Genomic DNA, 19,828 nt, shown 5'->3' on the forward strand with positions numbered 1-19,828 from the left:
TGGACCAAGCATGAGCTTTTGCTTTCTATGTCATATGCCGTCGACACAAACTTCGACTTCATTGTTGTTCGATTTTTCGCCGTTCTTATGAATTCTGTTGGATCGAACATAATGATAATTAACAAGTTCGGCTGAACCTAGTAGAATTCATAGGAACGGTAAAAATCAATTTTACGGGAATCGATGTGGATGTAACTGGATTTAGAAGATCAATATGTGTTATCGTATACAACAGTATATGTATACACAATATCGATACAACAGTATATGTGTTGTATCGATGTGTTCTATCATAATTTTTGAAGCTAAGCCATAGCATGTCAGTCAAAGGATCTTAAATGCACTACCAGTGGAAATTCTCGATACTTCAAATAGAAGAACATTCAAGAGACTACTGAGGAACCGTAGGTTTTTACTGTATAATTATATGATAATATAAAGCTTTATTAAAAACAGCCATAACTTCCTTGTTTTCAGATATTTTCGAAAACAGAACTTACACTTTAAAGAATTTGGGGTGGCTGAATCTAAATCCGAAATCAGAATATTTCTATCTTCATTTTCTAGAAAGATAGATTCTGAGAAAAAGTGATGACCGGAGAGACGTAGAATCACCATGTGAAAGCGGCGATTTGTCCACTAGTATCTCGATCCAAACGGGTTTCTGCTTGCCTCGAGGGGAAAAGACGTGACAAAAGGAGGTTCGTGGCTCGGGATCACCATGTGAAAGACACGATCAATGGACTCAATGTACTGTTCAGTGTTCAAGTTGCACGTCTCCTATTGTGTGAAAGAAGCCTTACTTAGGCCTTACGTTTTTTTGTCTAAGTACATTGAGTCCATTGATCATGTCTTTCACATGGTGATCCCGAGCCAGAAACCTCCTTTTGGCATGTCTTTTCCCCTCGAGGCAAGTAGAAACCCGTTTGGATCGAGATACTAGCGGACAAATCGCCACTTTCACATGGTGATTCTAAGTCTCTCCGGCCATCACTTTTTCTCAAAATCTATCTTTCTTGAAAATGAAGATAGAAAGATTCTGATTTCGGATCTGGATTCAGCGACCACAAACTCTATAAGACGTAAGTCTCGTTTTCAAAAATATCCAAAAACAAGGAAGTTATGGCTGTTTTTGATAAAGCTTTCTATTATCATATAATTATTTATGGTGAAAACGAAACGGTACTATACTATACAGTACATATGTACTGTAGCTATTGTAATGCAACTTACACTGTATTTGTGTAGGAAATTTGGTAGGATATTTATCTTGATTTCTGAAAATACTAAGAAATAAGGGAGGAAGATAACTTTGAAAAACCAACATTTTCCTGCCGATTGACAAAACAAATTAAAAATAATTCTAAGACATATTATGTCTTGAACTAAAAACGTGTAACAGATATCCAGATCACTATTCAAGCTATCAAGCTTCTCATAAATTCATTTGTCTCCCTATGGCAGTAGGTTTGTGCCCAACGTTTTCACTTGAACATTTCTGTGATAATTATTAAATTATGATAGAACACATTATAGTATTGATCTTCTAAATCCAGTTACATGCAAATCGATTTCCGTAAAATTGATTTTTACCGTTCCTATGAATTCTACCAGGTTCAGCGCAACTTGTTAAATATCATTATGTTTGATTCAACAGAATTTATAAGAACGGCAAAAAATCCAACAACAAAAAAGCTGAAGTTTGTGTCGACGGTATACGACATAGAAAGCAAAAGCTCCCGCTTGGTCCATAGTTCTACGACTGAGGATTCAGCTCAGCGACTAAAATCGACAAGCCATGATTATGTTAATCACTACTCATATAATAATACAAAGTATAGAACTGCTTTTTACTATGATACATGGTTTTCATTCTTTGATAAAAATGAAAGGAGATTCCGGTGTCAAAAACATCAAAGTCGCCAGGCTGGTCTGGACTATTCATGACTTTCTCACTATGCATTATCCACTCAGCAGTTCTAATACTAACACAACATCAGTTTCATTTTTGTTGGAATGGAATGACATTTTCTATTCTTTCAGTTCCCATTATTACCATAGATCGATTCAGATCACCACAATGTTTATACTATATGTTCATAATAGATTTTTCCGATTGTTGCAAAGAAATATTTACTGGTATTTTGGAGTTATAGTCAACTATTTGAACCTTATAAATTAGATTGTTGAATGACAATTGAAATTCAGTGAAGTTCACTTGTCCTTTTCCTCGTATTTTATTGGGTGTTGAGTGGAGATGATTCATGAGTTCATATTTGGATTCATCTTTTCAAAGTTTAATTTATTTTTTAACTTTTAAAAATTAGAAATGTTTATGTTTAAACTTTTAAGGTGTTTGAAAACTTCTTAAAACCTCTGCCTGTCTCTTCGTGAGTCAGGAGTATTCTTATCTTTGTATGTTTACTATATAATCATATGATAATGGAAAGCTATATTAAAAACAGCTATAACTCCCTTGTTTTCGGGTATTTTTGAAAATGAGAATTACGTTTATAGCATTTGGTGTCGCTGAATCCAAATCCGAAATCAGAAATCTTCTATCTAAATTTTTAAGGAAGTTAGACTTTGAAAAAAATGATAAGTCATACTTTGAGCAAACGTCGGCGTAATTGTTAGATCCGTCGGCTTATTTGTAAGATCCCCATGTGAAAGCACAGGAGAGCTGCAAAATATGAAATATTATCTTCTGTAATATGATCTTTAGGCCTCTTTCATACGGCAGAATCCTGGCTCCTGAAGATCATATTTCATAGTTTGCAGCTCTCCTTTGCTTTCACATGGGGATCTTAAGAATAAGCCAACAGATCCAACAATTACGCCAAAAGTTGACAGATATGTATCAGGACAGTGAGTATAATATATAATAAGACAAATAGCCCACACATATATTCAATAGGTGTGGATTGCTAATTTGCTATGTTGTCAGTTCAATTTTTTCAGTTTTTAGATTTTTGTTGTCAGCAGTCAGCACTATTGTAGAGAAATTTATTAACAACACAATAGTCTAGCTCTTTGAAGTAGGGATATTCAAATGAATGGATATGCAACACAGTATTCAAAGTAATTTTTATGATTGTTCAGCCGGTTCTTAGAATTATTAGTGTTCTTTCATCTCATGTTATATTCTGGAGGCAAATACTATTCTCATTCTACACACTGTATATGCTGTGTATATAATGTTCATATATTATATATATATACTGCTAATCAATAAATATAGAATTGAAATAGTAGCATTTTTCAAACAACAAAATGCTCTTTGAATGATTATAGAACAATTAAAAATTGATTTAAAGCACTATACATTGCGGGACTTTTTTATATCCCGTCTCCAGGTACAAATTCGAAATAGATAAACAACAGTATCTACTAATTCAAGATTATTGAAATAATGTTCATCATCAATTTGTTGATTATAAAAAAATAATATACCGTAAGGTTTTTAATGTTATACCTAATGTTTATATTATAATATGTTTAATATGTCAACACTAATGTTTATTTATTTTGAATTTTCACCTGGAGATGGGAGTAAGTCCTGAAATTGATGATGCTTTCAATAAATTGATTTTAATGGTTTCATAATTTAGAGGTTTATTGCATTTTAAAAAGAAGTGAAAGGTCTTCTTCAAAAAGCTGTACTATTTCCTCTTCATTTGTATTATCTCTATATTAATTATTAAACGATTAATTTATTTATTACTGCTGATGAATAATTGATCCCTTCAATAATTGTGATTTTTTTAATAATTTCTGACATCCAGTATTACAAAAAACTTTGAAAATTATAAATCAGAACTTTCCTATCACGATTAATGATAATGATTAATGATGACCAAGATGCCCAAGCCGCGAAAATGGCCAAGTACAAAATGACATCACTCGACTGTGAGACGCTGTCGCTTGTGTGTCGATAAGCACAAGTGTGCACTGAACAGAAATTGGCTGCTGGCAGAGAGTTGCTCCACTCGTAAAAACACGACTGGCTAGCGTTGCAAATGTGCATCGAGCCTTAGAAAACCATTAAAACAGAATATGATCCTTCTGTCATTTCATAAAATAAATATTTATATGTTTCCATAATAATTCCCACCAACTCTATATAATTACAAATTGCGGATTTTTGAAATCAATATACAACAGTTCATGAGCGAGTTCTTCAACCCAGAGGGTCACTAGTAACAATGAGATAAAATTGAATGTTTGTGTTTAGGAGGTTGAAATTTCATCAAAAGTATAACAAATATAGATATAGGTATTTTAAGATTCCTATTCTGTCATTGTAGTTGCATACCAATTTATTCATTCCCTTTTCGTTCCAGACCTGAGTATGGGCACATATTTAGTAGGTTCTATCTCGGACGTTCTTCTCATAAGTGATAATGTTTTTGTCTTGGTGTGTGACACATTTCGAAACTGTGAGAAGAAGGAATTGAGAGTCAAGGTAAATGAATAATTCATAATAATTCACTAAACACTAAAGCTGCTATAAAAACAATTTATGGAAAACATGAAATGGTGAAATAATACATCAAATTGAAAAGAATTGAATGCTCTACAACCCAATGTTCATACTAATTTTTTCGATGCATTGTTGTTGAGTAATAAGTCCTGAAAGTTTAAAAATTGGAAAATAAACTGTAGCCTATTTTCAAAGATTTTACATTTTTAAAAGTGAATACGGTATCTCAAAAACTAAAGGGGATATGACAAAACACTACTGAACAAAACTTGTAGGAAATTTATCTAGCTTCATTTTCTATCAAGTAAGTCATGTCGCTGAAATGCAATGTTTTCAAGATACATGCGTGTAAACCAGAAATGGATAAACGAAACATTCAAACCACCCTGATCCCTTAAGCAAATAAGGGGTAGCGGTGAGGAATTTTGATTTGATAATTTCCTAACAAGTCCAAACAAAGATTCCAAGTCAAATATTGTGTTCCAAGAATTCCCTAAAAATTTCCTTGTCAATTGATCTATTGTTGTTAAACTGCATATTTAACACTCAACACTAACAGTTGCAACAATCGTAGGGAGATGCGTAAAATAATTAAATTATACATGAAATTGAAGAGAATATGAGCTCATGATGAGCGGGGATTTTTCAATCAATGGTTAACAAGTTATAAGGTAAAAAATATGAAAAAATCGGAACCGGAAGGTTTTTTCTTCAAGATGTGACACCTTCGAAAGCTCATACCTAGAAAATTATTGGAGATATAAAAAAATGTTACGAATGAAACTTTTAGGCTTATTTGTAAACTTTAATAAATTTTGTATTCCACAAAAATTTCCGAAAGATGCATATTGTTCGAGATATGTGAAAAAATCAAAATTTGGTAGTTTCAAACCACCCCCACCCCCTTATTATTAGCACAGGGATAGGAGTAAGGACTTTTGATATGTTTACCCCCTTACCACAGGATAGGTACAGAATGGAAACTGTCAATAAAACGCCTATCTAACCAATGCTTTTTACATGGCGCAAATACTAGACACGTCACGTGACCTTAGGAAGTTCCAATCCTGGTCTTCTGATTGGCTGGCGGCAGTGAATGGAATCAATTGATCTGGATCATTAAAGTGATCCGAACATACCATCAATACTATTACAATGTGGCGCTTCCTAACAAGATGGCAGATTTTTGCGCCAGGGTACTAGCGAAGTTTCCATACTGTATGTATACTGCGCCCTTACTATCCTTAAAAGAGCTGCGGGGTCAAATAGTCCAGTCACTATATACATTGGTGCACGCAATTTATATTGTAGTTCTGATTTTTTTATATATTATTTTGGTACATAAGAGAAATCCAGAACCAATTTCTTCATGCAAAATTTCCTTGTGCTAAATACAGAGTGGCCCAAAAACCTCGTATTTTCGGCTCATTTTCCAGTTTTCAGCTATTTCTGCCAAATCTCGTAATCGGACAGAAAAATTTTCTCCCGCCTTTTTTCTAGAATATAAAATTCTGAATAAAATGAGATCATTCGGAACTCTCTATCTTCAATGAGTACTGAGTTATGATTTTTCAAAAATGAGTGAAATATGAAGAGAAAATCAATCTTTGATGAATTTTAGATTTTGATCAACAATATCTTCCGATTGTTACCATTTAGATGTATAATTCAAAATCCCTCTGAGATTATTTTTGTGCTCTACAGTCTGAGATCAGGTAGAGCGCTCTATCTCATATAGATTTCCAGGTACACCTGACAACAATAATTCTCCTTGTATTGTGAAAAACACCTAATTTCCAGCTTCAACCATCATCACCAACTACATAGCCTCCACATTGATATTTCGCACAATGACATAAGTTCATAAGATTAGGTTGTTCTATGAGAATCACCCGTTAGATGCACTTCATTTCAGTATTTCCTAGTGGAGAGGCGCACTTAAGGACAACTCAAGGATCAACATTTCAAACACTTATAACTTCTGACACAATGCTCATATTTTCATCGTACTACATTTCTTTCTTCTCGGCTCGTCAAGGCGGTCCAAAATCATGCATCATAAGTCAAATTCGGTCAAAAAGTGAAAAATTTATTGTTGAGTGTAGTAAAGCCCATATTCAAATACACAAAATATGGCTAAAATCTAAAATTCATCAAAAATTGATTTTCTCTTCAAATTTCACTCATTTTTGAAAAATCATAACATAACTCAGTACGCATTGGAGATAGAGAGTTCCGAATGATCTCATTTTATTCAGAATTTCATTTTCTAGAAAAAAGGCGAGAGCAAATTTTTCTGTCCGATTACGATATTTGACAGAAATAGCTGAAAACTGGAAAATGAGCCGAAAATACGAGGTTTTTGGGCCACTCTGTATCTAGCACAAGGAAATTTTGCATGAAGAGATTGGTTCTGGACTTCTCTTATGTACCCAAATAATATATTGAGAAATCAGAACTACAATATAAATTGTAAGCACACCCCCTTTTTTATGTCTATATTGACTGGACTAAAAAGTTGTGTTCCTAACTTTTCCCTCATCATAGACAAGGATAGCAAACCAATGTTAATCAGATGCTGAATTTGAATCTCATTAAAACGTGAAACCTGAATACATACAATGAAGATCAACCATCATCACCAACTACATAGCCTTCACATTGATATTTCGCACAATGACATAAGTTCATAAGATTAGGTTGTTCTATGAGAATCACCCGTTAGATGCACTTCATTTCAGTATTTCTTAGTGGAGAGGCGCACTTAAGGACAACTCAAGGATCAACATTTCAAACACTTATAACTTCTGACACAATCGTATTTCATCGTACTACATTTCATTCTTCTCGGCTCGCCAAGGCGGTCCAAAATCATGCATCATAAGTCAAATTCGGCCAAAAAGTGAAAAATTTATTGTTGAGTGTAGTAAAGCCCATATTCAAATACACAAAATATGGCTAAAATCTAAAATTCATCAAAAATTGATTTTCTCTTCAAATTTCACTCATTTTTGAAAAATCATAACATAACTCAGTACGCATTGGAGATAGAGAGTTCCGAATGATCTCATTTTATTCAGAATTTCATTTTCTAGAAAAAAGGCGAGAGCAAATTTTTCTGTCCGATTACGATATTTGACAGAAATAGCTGAAAACTGGAAAATGAGCCGAAAATACGAGGTTTTTGGGCCACCCTGTATCTAGCACAAGGAAATTTTGCATGAAGAGATTGGTTCTGGACTTCTCTTATGTACCCAAATAATATATTGAGAAATCAGAACTACAATATAAATTGTAAGCACACCCCCTTTTTTATGTCTATATTGACTGGACTAAAAAGTTGTGTTCCAAACTTTTCCCTCATCATAGACAAGGATAGCAAACCAATGTTAATCAGATGCTGAATTTGAATCTCATTAAAACGTGAAACCTGAATACATACAATGAAGATAGATACATAAAGCTATCTTATGCTATCTTTTCTCTATGTTGGATATTACTAAGCTTAATCAGTGTGAATAAAAACAATATTGTGAACTAAGCTTATTAGTAGCTACTAAGCTTATTAGTCTATTTACAAATCCAGAAATTAGTTGGTACTGCGAGCTATCACTTTTAGGGCCGTTTGCACAGTAAAAAAATTTGGTGTGGCGCACTCACACAACTCTCCTTGCCGTTATGAAAATTCATCAACAGACGCTAATGTTCCCGCGCATATCAAATCTGCTATTCTAAGATCTGAGACAGCGGGTGACAGGACAATAGCGCTGCAGACACACGAAGTCTGACTATCTCTTCACAGTGAATGATTTAATAGAATCAACAGTGTTAGTTGCCAACAGTTTGCAATTGAATAATCTTATTTACTCGCATTTCGAGCTTATTTTCAATTGTAGGTGAAAATGTTACTGAACATAAATTGTAGAGATTTTCATGCTGAATCTTTTTCACTTAAATTTTTTCGTTCAAATTATATATGAGACCTGATAATTATGAATCTAAAATCAAACTTTGCATAGATGAGGCGCAGCTCCTGAATTTTTTACAGATATGGGACTTGTGGCAGTTTATAGAGCTTATCAATTACTATTTTAGATATGGATTTGATCAAAATCGTTGAAGCCGTTTTTGAGAAAATCGCGAAAAACCCTCTTTTTGACAACATTTTCGCCATTTTAGCCGCCATCTTGAATTGCATTTGGTCGAAATTGTTCGTGTCGGATCCTTATAGTGTAAGGACCTTCCCTAGTGGAAGTGATCAATAGAGATCAATAAAAAAAATGTATTGATATCAATAGGTATTTGGGCCAATACACATCAATAGGTATCCATGGATATGTATTGATGTGTATTGGCCCAAATACCTATTGATATCAATACATATCCATGGATATCAATACATAACCAGCTGTATTGATATCATACACATCAATACATTTCCATGGATATGTATTGATGTGTATTGGATTGGCCCAAATACCTATTGATATCAATACACATCAATACATATCCATGGATATCAATACATAACCAGCTGTATTGATATCAATACACATCAATACATTTCCATGGATATGTATTGGCCCAAATACCTAATGATATCAATACACATCAATAGGTAGCCATGGATATCAATACATAACCAGCTGTAATGATATCAATACAGATCAATAGCCATCTATAAGCAGCCTGTCTCCTCTATAGAAAAAATCCTCTTTTAAATCTAGGAGAGCAGCTTAGGATGAAGATAACATTTGCAAGGATTTTAATATTTGAACCCAGCTGCAACTGGCATAAGACAAGAGAGTATACCTGTTTAATTATCTATAATTAATATAAGTAAATTGGATTCAGTGAATAGATGTCTATTGATATATTGATGAAAAATTAAGGGATGTAAATAGTTAAGACATAAATAATGTGAGAAGTTTGTTTATTAAAATAACTCATATGCATGTCATTTATCTATTAAGAAAGGTCCTTATTGTGGTGCTCCAGAATACTTCAATCTCTTCCTGTTTAAAGTAGCAATTTTTTGAGCTACATACTGGTTTATGTTACTGCACCTCAATTCAATCTCAATTTTTGTAGCATTCAGATTTTCCTCCAGGATCCGGTGTTTGAACATTTCTAGAACAAATAGCAGTTCAAAGTATACAATCTTGACAAATTAGAAAATAAGGATTTTATTTCCTGAATTAATCTGCTAGCAAATTTATTTAATAACCTAAAAATGTATTTAAATATGCATGAATCTCCCTCTCCTGAAAGGAAAGTCCAAGATAACACAAGAGCGTTTTTTTTCACTTGAAAATTATGTCCTCACAGTTTTACATTATAACGTCTATTCTGGTGGAAAAGTCGAGAAAATCACATTTTTTCACATGAAAAAAAGTGTAAATGTTCCAACTTTTCACGTGAAAAGTACGTGAAACTGAAACTTGAAAATAACATTTTTTTTTGTTTCTACATTTTCACGTTATACTGAACTCTCAGAAAAGAACATGAATAAAACGTTTTTTTCTACATTTCTTGTCCCACATTTGGTAATTTCTTTCACATGAAAATTTCCAAAAATTCACATGAAAATAACGTTTTTAAAATACATTTTTACAATATTTTATCGTGAAAAGATGGAGAAGGATTACCTTAATTATTCTGAATAAATAACCTTTTCAATTATTGAAAAGAATTATTCTTTATTTTTACATTAAAAAACTATAAATCTTATAAAACTTTTGAACAACCACAATATAATGTGAAGTAAATTCTCTACCCTAACTTTACAATAATTTTACACAAAACTGAATAAAAATTAAATTCAACTATAAAGTCCTATTCAGACAAATGGATTTTTCCTAGTAAGTAGTGATATATGCAATCTAACAGCTGGACACTATAATTACAAAAAGAAAGCTCATTTTCATTTGTAATCATTCAACAGCTGACAAATTTCAAAAATGTTTCATGTAAGCTTCTTTTTTCAGCTGTTGGATTTTGTATCAGCCATTTGCTTGTATTAGCTTTGCATCACCAATGGGAAAAACCATAAATGTCTGGATGGCCAATAGGGAGATTTTTGCTTTAATAGAATGGTGAAACAACAATAATTTATATTAAAATTGAATTTATTTTCAAAACATCACAGTCTTCGACCCTCCAATAAGTTGGAGACTGTTGTAGATATAATACAGTAACTTTCAGGATAAGTTATTGGTCGAATACTCCACCTTTTGACATACAACTGAATTTCAACTCCTCATAAGGGGGTGACTTGGGTGTTGTAAATCAAAGATTTTGAATGTAAATACCCATTGTGTATTATCTTAAAAGCCTTCTCAAAACGAGAAAGATGAAATCAATAAATATCTTCTATGATACTTTTATCCAAAATGGCGGCTGATTGAAGTTTTGGTTTTTAAAGAAATAATATTGATAAAATTCAATTAGCCGCCATTTTGGAAAAAGTATCATAGATTTTTATTGATGTCATCTTTCTAGTTTTAAAAAGGCCTTTATAATGATGTATCACACAATGGGTGTTTACATTAAAAATGTTTGAGTTATAACCCCTCATTTATTTACAAACTGTAACTTCAATCAGCCACCGTTTTGGATTCAAGTTTCATAGTACATTATTTTAATTGATGTTATGTTTCTTGTTTTAAAAAGCCCTTTAAAATAATGTACCACACAATAGGCGTTTACATTAAAATTTTCCAGTTAAAACTATTGGGTCACCATATTATACATTCTGAACCTAGTCAACCCCTTATGAAGGGGTTGAAATTCAGTTGTACCGTACGTCAAGAGTTAGAGTATTTGACCAGTAACATATCCTGAAAGCTACAGTATTATATCAACAACAGTCTAATTTATTGAAAGGTTCACTTACATATGACTCACCCGGTATGATTACTAACTTATAATGATTAGCACAAGCCTAGAGCTCATGTGGACATCACCCATAGAAAAAAATTGTTTGACTCTATATTCTGTTTTAAATTAATCAAAATTGAGACTTACTTAGATTTCTCTTTTCTGGTAAACCGAGTTTTTGGAGACTTCAGCCAGTATTTGATTACTGTACTGCTCCTATGTCTTTTTCTTTTGTGTTGGAAAATTTCATCACCACAGCTCCTATCAGAGATGAAACAAAAGTTTACTTATAATTAAACATATTTCAAATAATATTTTTTGACTAGAAAATTGGAAAAACACACAATGTTGCAAACACACAGTCTCACTCTTTCTTATTATATAAAATATATATTGCTAAAATGAGAGGACTACACCGATAGTTTTTCTAAATTGGAATATGATATAAAGCTGTTAATATAAATAAATGAATCAATTGTTTGCTGGAAAAAGTTTAAATAAAGCCTGCCAGTCCAGAAAACAACTGAATAAATTTTAATCTATCAATCCACAGTCATATATTATTGATATTAAGTTCATTATAATGCCTTAAATAATACAATATTCTGTGTTGTGTTGTAAGGTTATGTTATGCGTGGCCTATAATATTCTTTTGAAAAGATTATCATTTAATATATAAATATTTAGACCTATGATAAATTTATTCTTTCATTTTACAGTACATCAACAAAAACAAAATCACTCGACTTACCTATATTTCCTGGATAAAATCATAAAAATTACAGACTATGAAACTCATTTGAAAAACCGTTGGTCCTTTGCAATGGTCCTTTGCAATATCATGTCATCATGATCATGTCTATAGATAGACCCAAAGTGTTGATATAATATTATCAATACATCAATAGATAATAATTATTGACTATTAATAATTACATATTCTCAAATGTCATCTACATCTTTGTTTGGAAATGCGTTATTCAAATTACATAGTTTAAATAAGTAACAGTAGAATACAATCCTGATTTCTACATTTTTGAATGCAATAAAATCAGTTTTCCCCGGGAAAAAATTAGAATTAGTTTGATATATCGATTGTTAAGACTTTGATATTTCCATTTCACAGTATCAATATTATTGATAATATATCAATATTTTCATTTGATACTATAGTAATGGTGGCAATTTCAAAATTATTGACAATGTTACTGTTATTAAAATATTTGATATTAATTTCAGGTGGAGATTATTGATTTTTTATGGGGGGAAATTTGTGCTTGACACTGAAATAATGTTGGAAATGATAAAATAGTAGGTTGTTATTATTTGAATTGAAACCCCAAAAATCATTTCAAAGTCTGTGTGAGTAATTCCGGATACTGCATGATTTTCCTCATAAACTGTGATCTAATTTGAAAAAGTGTTATAACTTTTCCAATTTTGAATGGAATCATTTTAAATTCTAGGACAAGGTTGATAATATGAACAGAAACGTCCATAAATTTTTTCAGAATTTTTAATGATGAACCAAATTTCTTTTTTAATTTTTAACTTCAGTAGCACGTTAACGGCACGTCTGACAGGATTTTCACATAGGACAAAAAGTGCTGGAAATCCACTTCTACACCCGAATCAGTCATCAAAAATACATTGTTCCGGGAAAATTGAAAATCTGCCAAAAATATTCAGTTTTAAACTGCATTTAAAATTATTACCGCAATCCATGGACTCCTATTGATATCACTAAACTTGTAGTGATATCAATATAAGTTCATTGACTGTATTTACCGTGATTTCTATTGGTATCCATGGATTTCTATTGATATCCATGAGCTTCTATTGATATCACTAAACTTGCAGTGATATCAATATAAGTTCATTGTTTGTATTTACCGTGATTTCTATTGGTATCCATGAACTTCTATTGATATCACTAAACTTGTAGTGATATCAATATAAGTTCATTGACTGTATTTACCGTGATTTCTATTGGTATCCATGGATTTCTATTGATATCCATGAGCACGTATTGATATCCATGAGCATATATTGATATCAATAGAGTTTTTCTATCGATTTCTATGGATCTCTTCCACTAGGGTTAAGTTCCAAATTTCAAGTCATTCTGTTGATTGGGAGATGAGATATCGTGTACACAGACGCACATACACTCATACACACACATACACACACACAGACACACACACACATACAGACCAATACCCAAAAACCACTTTTTTGGACTCAGGGGACCTTGAAACGTATAAAAATTTAGAAATTGGGGTATCTTAATTTTTTTCGGAAAGCAATACTTTCCTTACCTATGGTAATAGGGCAAGGAAAGTAAAAGCTTGAACTGAATTGAATCAGCTGGTCGCTTGAACTCAAAATGGAGCACATTATAACAAATGAGACTTGATATGCATTAATCCAGTTGGAAATGAAATTTCATTAAAATTGTTACTGTGCTAACGGCACTTGAGCTACATACGCACAAGCGCAAACTTTATCAAGTAGGTATTTTTTGTTGTATCTCATTCCAATGGATAGGCTTCAGCTTCAGATGGAGCATATTTTTGTAAGAGGAATAATTACTCTCTTTGTAATTATTTTTAACAGATCAACTATATCGATCTGTCTTCCGAGGTTCTGGAGGAATTCGTTGAAAAGTTTGACACCTTCATAGGAAAAGGACGATATTCAGGTAGGCCTATGGTAATAAACTATTAAAATTTACATTACTATATCACCCATCAATTTATAGTACTATTTTTGTTTCCAATCCAAGCTAATTTCGGGAGTTTCTCACGACCACATTGTATACATGACGTAGGCTATACATGGCATATTATGGTGAATGGTTTTTGGATGGTGACTTTCATCGAGTTCTCTCCCATCTGGCGATGTTATCGATGTTTGAAGTGGCGGAGGTCTTTGGGGTGATTTACAGCGTCTGATTTGGATTTTCATTTGATAGTAATTTTTCATTGGTTGGCATTTGAATGAACATATATTTTTGTAATCATCTTATTAGGATACCCTATTCCACCCTCTAGGTTACCTAATAATTGCGAAGTATTGCTACAATGCGGACTAGCTACAGTCGGATATGGGTCGGGGTCAGTAGCCGTACTGACAGGTGGAGTTACCGGACCTACACTTCTCCCTCTATCCTGATTCTTTACCCTCTGCTTCTTTCGCGAGATTTTCAATTTCAGGGGAAGAGTCCGTGCCGTTGCTGGCCGATTCGGCCCTCGGCCTTTGGAATACAGGGTGGGTGTTAAGGGAGATTAAGATAACTCTATACAAGGAGACGGATCTGACTATCAGATCCCTACAAATAATGCTATTTATAAAGGTAGTACGCAATCTGAACCAACTGCGAATTGACGGCGAGCAAGCTGTACCTGTAAGCCCGGAAAGAGGTTTTTCTATGGGGTTGAAGGTGAGGGCTATGGAGTAACGGTATGGCGGAACTATGGAGTTGTTAGTGGTATTTAAGATATCGTTAAATAGGGTACGGTATAGGGTGTAAGCTATAGAGAATAGGGTACAGGGTCTGAGGTATGGGGTATAGGGTATATGGTACAGAGAATCAATAATAAGATTATTATTCTCTACAGCAAATAATAATATCTGCTCAATAATCCGCAATCTGAGATTGCGCTCTAGCACTCAGTAAGCTGAACCTGCTAGCTAAACACGGTATATCTATTTCAATTATATGGTAATTAAAGTTTAGAGTATAAGGTTTTAGGTGTAGGATTTCTGAATCGCGAGCCTGCAGCTGCAAAAGGATCTTCAGCAATTCTGAAGCTGCTAAACAGGATTTCCTCGCTAATCTGGTGACTGCGCGCCGGTTATTAAGGGCTAATCTGTGACTGCCCTCAAGGGTATGGGAATCACTCTCAATCGTCCGAAACGCTTTTAAATTAATAGTCAGTATGTCGACTATAATGAGAGGATAGAAAAGATTTTTCACAGACACAGTCTGTAGAATAATATCGGGAAGACAACAGTCTGTCGTTGTCAGGGAAGGAAAGGATTTTTCCAGGATTTTCCACAAGGAAAATATCCAGTCAGAGACTCCTAATTCAGGAAAAGATTTCAATGAGCACTTCCAAGTAATTGCCAGTCTAAGGACCACCACAAAATCGATCTCTAATTTGCAACTGAGATCACGGGAAAATTCGTGAATTTTCCACAGGGAAAACCAGCAAATAATATTTTCTATTGAAGGAGACATATTTCTAGGAATTTTAGAAAGGATTCGCGAGTCTGAAAACCCGCGACTAGGACGATCTCGAATCTGGAACTGAGATAAGGAAGGATTTTAGAATAGGAAGAGTTAAGAGAGAGAAAGAGAAAGGACGTCGCAGTCTGAATGACTTCGACCAGGACGAACTCAAGCTGCACCTGAGTTCTCTAGGAAAAGGATTGGAATCTTCCTACTAGGAATTACAGCAAGTCAGAAACTGCTAAGCAAAGTTAAAATACAGGGCCACTCTATAATATGAAAACTAAGCAAGGAAAATTTACTCAAAATGATAATAATTTCTCTGCAAGGACAAAAATAAATCGAGAAAACTATTATTATAAGGGACAGGGATTTCCCTACAAGAATAAAAATTAATTGAGAAAAACTACTCTTAAAAAGGACAGGGATTTCCCTAGAAGAATAAAAACTCAATTGAGAAAAACTACTCTTTAAACTGAAGGCCACCTCACTACAGAGAAGGAAAAATATACGGACTACCAGTCATGACATACAATTACCTGAATCGACGTGGATACTGATACGGAGAATGACGAACTGATTCCCACTTCCCGTATTAAACTTAAACGTCGTGAAGCGACATAGTCGAGACTTATATATTAAGTACTCAAAGATAACCCGCTACAAGAGCCTAGTTAAATTTCCCACTTAACTGTTTGTAGTACAAACTTAAGATCCCTTACAGTTTCAAAACCAAGGATAACTCGTTCACCCCCAGTGATACGAATTTAGGAAAAATAGCCGACAAGAAAGAAAATCCCCAAGGAAGTTCTATCTTCGAGTTGTCCGGAACTCGTCCTACAATATTCTTTATTAACACAAAAATTGAATAATTCCCCTAGAAATAACTAGTACTGGGAACGTTGTAAGGAGAGGAGATTCGCGACCCGTTCACACGCTCAACCACCGAACAACTGCTTCTTGCCTATGTCTGCTCCTCGCAGAGTAGGGTCCGTGGAAAATTGGGAGGCCGGGGGAAAAGAGATTACCGAAAACAATATTTAATAAACAATATTTCTCACCAGAAATTACAAGAAGAACGATACCGACTCAACTCGATAGTTGCCTATCGCTTTGATGATACGGCTGCTGCTAATGCAATACTAGATACAAGAACGCTCAGAGTGGTAAACAAGATCTGGAAATTTCTGGTTATGATGAATCTGTTGCTGATGATTTATAGGGATGACGGCGATGGTGATGATGTACATACACAACTACAAGTCCAACAAAATATATCTGGCAGTCGACCCTATTCTTATTCTAAAATAGAATAAATTCACTAAATTTTACACTAGACGACGGCTCTCCATCCGTTACAAATATTCACTTTGTAACAATCTTATATATTTTTATTCGCTGTCCAAGAGTTATAAGGTTCGAGTAAGCAGGAACTTGAGAGCTAAACAGTTCTTAGCTATCCTTTAGCATTGAAGAAGATGTGAAAAAAGTATATGAAATTAAACATAGTGGAGAGGGGGGTAGCTTTGAACAACAGCTGTTATAGCTGCCATTTCTATACAATAATGTTGATATTTCTGGTAGAGGTTGGTATAAAGGTAGGCGCACACAGATCGTCATTGGATGGATGGTGCACATCGGACGGATTGTACTATTTTTAGGTGCTGGACGGATTGTACTATTTTTAGGTGCTGCGCACACTAGTCGTCATCGGAGCATTGGCATTTTGGTTCATTGTGACGTATGTGGAGTTGTGTGCGAATTAGGAATTCAATAATCAAATACTAGTAGTTCTGTGAACAGTAGACCTCACGCAGTATTCTCATCCACAAGTACCTGATTGATCTATTATAGACCTTATGGAAATACAGCAATAGACTGGCTTCTCCACACATCTGTGTACGGTAATCACTTTTCAGCTGATTTATGATGAATAATTCTATAGTCTGATTTTTACTCTAATATTGGCGTATGGAGTAGGCTCCTTTTTCCTTTTATATTATCCTGGAATGCTTAATTTCCAAAAACCTTGTATATACGTCGACACGCAATTAAAAAAGGAACATACCTGTCAAATTTCATGAAAATCTATTACCACGTTTCGCCATAAATGCGCAACATATAAACATTTAAACATTAAGAGAAATGCCAAACCGTCGACTTGAATCTTAGACCTCACTTCGCTCGGTCAATTACAGTATATAAGTGATGGATAGCAGTAGCGAAGAAGAATATAAAACTAAGTTAGTTTGTAAGTTAGTTAGTCAGTAGGGCAATCCCACTGTCTCGGCACTCTCAGCGAGACAGCTTATTCAGCGCAACTTTCGCCCATTGTTAATGAATCTGTTGTACCCAATACAGATTACAATGAATCTCAATCTATTCGGTTACCGACGGATGTAATAATAAAATCTCATGACTCAAAAGATTGATGTAAATCCCAACTTGAAGGGAACAGATTATAAAGATTTTGAAAAATTAATTACGAAATACACAGATGTATTTTCGAAACATAAGTATGATATTCCGGTGTCAACTCTTGAACCAGTAACAATCAACCTCACAGAGGATACTCCTATCTTTTCGCCTCCATATAAACTAGCTACTAAAGAGAGAGAAGAAATGGATGAAATCCTTAAAGGACTTCTAAAAGCAAACGTAATTGAAGAAACCAAATCGAATTATGCATCACCCGCATTCATAGTGCATAACAAGAATAACAAGCCTCGTCTTGTCGTAAATTATAAAAAAACTCAACAATAAGATTCTAAGAGATAGATATCCTCTCCAAATCCTTCTACAATATTGGAAGCCTTAAGTTCTGCAAAATTCCTCTCAAACCTGGATTTAACTTCAGCCTTTTATTTCATGAGGATAGCTGAAAAGTCGAAACACCTCACAGCCTTTAATACACCTCTAGGACTTTTTAGTTCCAAATGCGCTCCTATGGGGTTGAATTTATCCCCAAACTCATTCATGAGAGGAATGACACACTTATTTTCAGACATCTTGTACAAATCCGTTCTTATTTACATTGACGATATCTATATCATGTCTTCTACACTTGATGACCACAAGAAACATCTGGAAGAAGTGTTTAGAAGACTGAGAGCAGCAAATCTGAAATTAAACCCCGAAAAATCCAAAATTTGCTATAAATCATTGAAAATTCTTGGGCACATGGTATCAGACCAGGGAATTTCGCCACTTCCGGAAAATGTAGAGGCTTAAAAAATATGCCCAAACCTACCAATGTAACTGAAGTTGAAAGATTTCTTGGAGCTACATCGTTTTATAGGAAATTCATTCCCTGTCTCTCCAAAAGAGCATACCTGCTTACACAATTGACTCATAAAGACGCCAAATTTGAATGGCACGAGAGCCACCAAAAAGCGTTTGATGACTTGAAAAATTGTTTAATGACACAGCCAATACTATCCCACTTCTGTGATAACAAAGATACGTATGTTATTACGGATGCATGTTCCATAGGGATCGCTGCCTGCTTTGCACAGAAAGATACGGATGGTATAATAAAACCAGTAGCTTACGTATCTGGCAGACTTACTAACAATGAACAAAACTGGCCCGCCACTCACTTGGAAATGCTTGCCGTAACTTACAGTGTGAATCATTTTCGATCGCTAATCATTAACAAACATTTTCAAGTAACTGATCACGCAAGTCTTCAATATTACAGAAGCATACGAGAACCAAATTCATGCTTAGCGAAGTTAGCTGCGAAATTGGTACAATACGACTTTAAAATTGTATATAAGACTGGAAAATCGTTACAATTAGTTGATGCCCTCTCCAGAGCGCCAATAGAAAGAACAATTGAAAAAGAATGGCAAAATATAAACAATATTTTGACTGTTAATATAGGATTACTGCAAAAACAGGATCCTTTCCTGAGTAAGATATACAATGCTCAATTTGATCTAGATAAAGCAGATAAAATAATTGCGCGAAAATCACGCAACTATACCCGGCGCCTCCACCATTTGTAACATTGAATTGATTGGACAGTGATATCCATCTTTTGTAATAAATAATGATTGGTGACCTATGTTTGTAAGGTAATAAAAGGGGGCGATCCACCAGTTCCCAGACGGGAACACTGTAAAATTATTGTTGTTGCGTAGCATTTGATGGTAGAGCAAAAGCAATTGGTTTTTTTTTAATATTATCAACTAGATGTTTTTTGGAATTTGAAAAGAAAACATTTT

At 34.1% G+C, this 19,828-nt stretch overlaps 1 protein-coding gene across 1 annotated transcript in view; it reads left to right on the forward strand.

Annotated features, from left to right (window-relative positions):
• Window positions 1-19,828, forward strand: part of LOC111051514 — a 319,540-nt gene that overhangs the window by 264,301 nt on the left and 35,411 nt on the right. The window contains exons 10-11 of the mRNA XM_039432582.1: window positions 4,344-4,465; window positions 13,982-14,066. Coding sequence (XP_039288516.1) covers window positions 4,344-4,465; window positions 13,982-14,066 — 207 coding nt within the window. The remainder of the gene's footprint in view (window positions 1-4,343; window positions 4,466-13,981; window positions 14,067-19,828) is intronic.

This window comes from Nilaparvata lugens, chromosome 7 (assembly GCF_014356525.2).
Source record: "Nilaparvata lugens isolate BPH chromosome 7, ASM1435652v1, whole genome shotgun sequence".
NCBI classification, from domain to species: Eukaryota; Metazoa; Arthropoda; class Insecta; order Hemiptera; family Delphacidae; genus Nilaparvata; species Nilaparvata lugens.